The sequence below is a fragment of the Elaeis guineensis genome, chromosome 10, assembly GCF_000442705.2.
Source record: "Elaeis guineensis isolate ETL-2024a chromosome 10, EG11, whole genome shotgun sequence".
NCBI classification, from domain to species: domain Eukaryota; kingdom Viridiplantae; phylum Streptophyta; class Magnoliopsida; order Arecales; family Arecaceae; genus Elaeis; species Elaeis guineensis.
The window spans coordinates 32542183-32547215 of NC_026002.2; the positions used below are offsets into that span (position 1 = coordinate 32542183).

General features: G+C 32.4%; 1 protein-coding gene across 1 annotated transcript; it reads right to left on the reverse strand.

Annotated features, from left to right (window-relative positions):
- On the reverse strand, positions 1 to 3968 carry LOC105052715 (uncharacterized). Its single transcript, XM_010933636.4, has 2 exons — positions 3719 to 3968; positions 1 to 281 (listed from the first exon to the last, which is right to left on the reverse strand). Exons 1-2 carry the CDS (start codon positions 3902 to 3904, stop codon positions 207 to 209), a joined length of 261 nt encoding a protein of 86 aa, XP_010931938.1. The 5' UTR covers positions 3905 to 3968; the 3' UTR covers positions 1 to 206.
- Between the last annotated feature and the right edge of the window lie 1065 nt (positions 3969 to 5033).

A 5033-nucleotide genomic window follows, 5' to 3' on the forward strand; every position in this document is an offset into this window, starting at 1 on the left:
TTTATTTCCATGCAAAAGAAGCCCAACTTTCATATTCATTTGTAACTAGTAAATACCACAGGCACCAAATGTTCAAAACAAGCATAAAAAGACATATCCATGTAGGATAGTTGCATCCTTATTCCAGAAGGAGATGCGCACATAATACCAAGATCACACAAAAGGGCATAGCAGCCCAACCATAGCAGTTGCATCATACTAACACATCAATACTCCTTGTTGCCAAAGTTCTTGCACCAAAGCTGTGAAGGTATTGGACGAACTGGATGATGAGGCCGTTGCTGTGAGCAAAACAGAAGTTTAGTGACTCACAAAATCTGGAAGTTTAGAACTAGTAGCTAGTAGAAAATAAGGAGCAGAGCATTTACATGATGGGGAACGCAAACATCACTCAAAAAAAAAAAAAAAAAAAAAGGAAGAAAGACAAAAAGTGACATGTAAAGATTTTTCAGACCAGAAAAAGCATGTTCATCGACCCAATTAAGAAAATCTGTAGAGGTAAAAGTTTTACCTTTAAAATAGCTTTCTGAGGTCAGGGGAAGAGATGTCTAATATGAAATGAACTTCGGTACCAAGTTATTTCCAGATATGCAAATATTACTCAGTTTAACAAAACTTGGCATAGTTGTCAAGAAACTATTTTCATGCTCCCAAGCATTACCCAGGTTATCTTTAGATTTTGATTAAATTCATTGATTTAGATTTTTCATAATGTGGTAACAAATGGAAAACAGCAGCAACACATGCAAAACAAATGTATGATAAAGAGTAGACTAAGGGTTGTATGCATGGGAAGATTGACATGAGAAGAAAACTAGATCATGCTTAATCGCTATTCAAAAGATCCTGACAAACATTATCCAGTATGTTTTGCGCACTTCCCCTGCATTTCCTGCAATGTGTTATGTTATTTTTTCCAAAAGACTCTGGTTCCGTTTCTTGAGAGGGTTTTCTGTACCATTTCCACTATTATGTGCGTGCCTTTGTTCATTTTTTTTAACTATAATGATGGAGCCTCAAAATCAACAATTGCATGCGCAAGAACCCATGATTCTTTGAAATTTAATCAAACAACATTAAGATTAAAAGAATCCATAAAAAAGTTTGCACCCTCTTTTCTCAAATAATATTTTAAAGAAGAAAAAAAGTTGAGATTGAATACATGAAACAACTAAACATTTAGATTTGGCTAAGCCCTCAAAAAAATTGGGGTCTTAGTTTGCAGGAACAAAAAATGATGCCACTATTTTGCTTTCCTCAGTTCTCATTGGGCAGTCCTCTAGTAGCGTGTCAATACCAGTATGCTTCAAAATACTAATCCAACGCACTGCCATAACTTTGGTTTAGTTAATTCAATCAGATCTTTGAGGCAAAGAATTTGTATGGAGGCATTGTTCTTTTAACTGATTTTAATTATTTTGGTAAATTTTTGTTCCATTTGAGATAATAAGTCTGTTACTATGGATGGCTAAGATGTATCAACACAATAAGCCCTAAAGGAGCTGAAGCCTAACATAGCAAAGATATCTCAACCGCCTGGTTCCACTCGGTTCGGCCCCTTCCCAACCTTAATAATAGAGAAAAAAGAATCCAGTGGCCTTCTCCTCTCTCTTTCTTTCAAATAGGAAGTGGTTTTTGTGAGAAAAATTCAACAAAGGGGGCTCTTTTACCAATTTTGAGCCTGATTCAACCCAAAACAGGTAAAATCCCCCTTCATTCTCTTCATTCTTCTCCTTTTTTTTTTTTTTCAATTTTTATGCCTAAAATAGGCCAGAAATTAATAAAATTAGGGAAAATCAAGTCAAATTATTTTTGTAGTGCCCTGGTAGGAAAGAATTTACATCATTCACGGGAGGACTGAAATAAGTTATACAATTCAACTAACGAACTATAAGCTGACAAAACACAGAGAGGCAAAAGGAAGTATGCTAAAATACACATGCACATATCAACAGTCAACATAGATTTTTAGTGAGATCATTTAAATGAGTTGGAACTCATAATTGAAAAAAGGACATTCTGACTTTTTTGTATGCTGATTTTCTGGGTTGTACTTGCCCCAGAGTGGTGTGATCACCCGCTTGTATCAAAAAAAAAAAGGAGGATAAATAATGTTAATACTAAGAAACAAGGTTGCCAGTATTTTCATTCATATATGCACAAAAAATCAGGCCTTGACTTTCTGATTGCATTTGATGCATCAGGGAAAATGACAACAAAAATATTCTCCATAACCATAAATCTTGAAGGTAAAAATTGAATGACAATTGTTTTCCCTTTCATACTTCAAACAGAATCTGCTTATGCTATTCTAGCATAATCAAACCCATGATTCAACTAAACAATAAAGGTAATATTGAAATATTTCAAGGATTAGATAAAATGTATAAACTTAAATAAGAAATTCAGAAAAATGTGTGAAGCAATCTTAGAAATTAGATATTTTTTCTGCAAGTTGCCAAAAATTATAAAATACTGCTTTCTTATAATTTTTACTCAATTACTCACACCACCCCCTAGTTAACTGCTGGAATACATCACCAATGTTAGCATAATTTGTACATCTTTGTAAAAATATTGTCACAACTAGACTTAGAGCCCCTCTCCACATTAGAGCGCATTTGTTTGCAACTGGTTCTATCAATTTTTGTTCCTGTTTCCCTGTTATAATAAAATCAAGGGGAAAAAAATTACAAAATGAGACTGATTTTTTCTTATATAAACTTCTAACCGTGTCTTAGAACCATTTCACCCCTTAAACCTCTCTATGACTAATAACGACAACAACAGATCAAGTAAACTGGGTTTGAAGCAAAATTAGTAATATTTCAATGACTCCATATTTGTCAAACTGAAAAAGTAAAATTAAGTGTACAAATTATAAACATGTATTTTATTATTTTTCTTAAAGATTGTATGTATAAACCTCAATCAACAAACCTTGTCATATATTCTATATCAGACGATCTGTCAATACACAAGAAAGTATAATGATCCATTCCCAACTTGACATAATTTTATTCATATAATTTATATTCATCAAGTAGGACTTATAGTTCCATTCTTTTTGTCTTTCTTTCTATAGACATTATAACTCTTTACCCTCATGTTCATGCAAGATGTCCAGAGTATTTACCATCTCTAAACTCAAATATAGAATGCTAATAACAATAGGATAGGGCTTACTTTCAGCATGTAATAGTCAAATCAGCCCTTAAATATTTGAAGAATCATACATAATTAGACTTGCCGGTGTTTCAATATCGCGGCACTCAAACTGGGAATTTGACCAGCCCCAATTTATAAGCTTCAACAGGTGGCCTAGCCAACACTCTCTATTTCTCAGAACCGAGATTTAACATGACAACAAACTAAAAATTCCCCAATTTTGGTAAGAAAAGAACTTCGTTACACCATTCTAGTTTGAATAGAACAAGCGATGTCCATCGAGAAAGATAGTCAGCACATCAATTCCATTTCTTATGTATATTGATCGTCATAAATAATTAAATATCCTTGAACGAAGAAAAAAAAAAGGCTCTTTCTTACCAGATTAGTACCCCTAGTCTAAAATCCAGCCAAATAACAAAGGAAATGCCCAAAATAATACCACATTAGCGAAGGAAATGTCATGAATAATGCCACTAGATCGGATTAATTCATCGATGATGCCCTAGAATAGGCAAGAAAGAAGGTAAAAGGATGGAGGGGTAAGAACCTCGAGCTCGGCGGACTTCATGGCGATGGGGATGCAGACGAGGAAGATGCCGAACATCGCGATGGCGGTGTTGCGCTTCCAGTGTTTGGGGCGGCAGTAGGGTCCGCCCGTCATGCTCCACACCTTTGTCCGGAAGTCCTCCGCGCCATGCGCGCCGCCGTGGTGGTGATCGACGCCGCCGCCCATTTCCCCCAACCTACCTCTTCCCCTCTCTCTCTCTCTCTCTCTCTCTCGCTCTCGCCCCCCACCCCCCTCCTCCCACAAAGTTTGAGAGACACCCTTGGGAGTGTGTACTCCCGTTATATACGTGGTACGAGTTTTTCTGTGTTCCTGGAATATAACAAGACAACGGCATAGGAAACTTTTAGGGTAAACTAATGAAAATTTTTTAATTAAATTTAAATTTTAAATTAATTCTTTTATTAAAATTTTATTTATTTAAATTTTAAATAAAAAAATATTTTTTATTTGAAATAAAACTCAAAAGCAGCTTTCAAAATAATATGAAATGATCAAATTATTTCTATAGTTATAAAATAATATTATACTATTATAAAATAATATTGTACTATTATAAAATAAAATTATATTATTATAAAATAGTACTGACTTATTGTAATATAATACTGCCTTATTATAAAAAAATATTATCTTATTGTAATACTGTACTAATATAATATAATACTATATTATAAAATAATACTGCGCTATTATAAAACAGTACTGTCTTCTTGTAATGTAATACTGTCTTAATGTAATATTGTATTAATATAATGTAATACTTTCTTATTGTAAAAAAATAATATCTTATTATTTAAGAGTGTAAGGGTATAAGGATAATTTAAGTCAAAAAATAGAGAATTATTTTTAATTTATGTTTAGAATGAGGAGCTACTTTTAATAAAACTTAATGAGAAGCTGCTTTTATGTTAAAAGTAGACTAGGGATTTATCCCTAGTTTTCTAAAACTTTAATAATCTAATTTTAATCATATATTTAAATAATAAATTTTAATCATAGTCAAGTAAAAATTTTTATTATTATTATCTTTTTTGATAGAATAAAAATTTTTATTATTACTATCAGTGTCTACACCACGAATGGAGCTAAATTTTTGACATCAATACTAGCCATATGCAATGCACTATTTTTTTTCTAATTATTTTTAAAATAAAATATCATAATAAATAATAATAAATAGACTATTTTAGTAGTTATATCTTACATAACTCTTATATAATTATATTCTTTTTTGAATTGGATGATGAGGATTCTGCATCAATGATTTGACTCATCAAATATAACTGATTTTCTT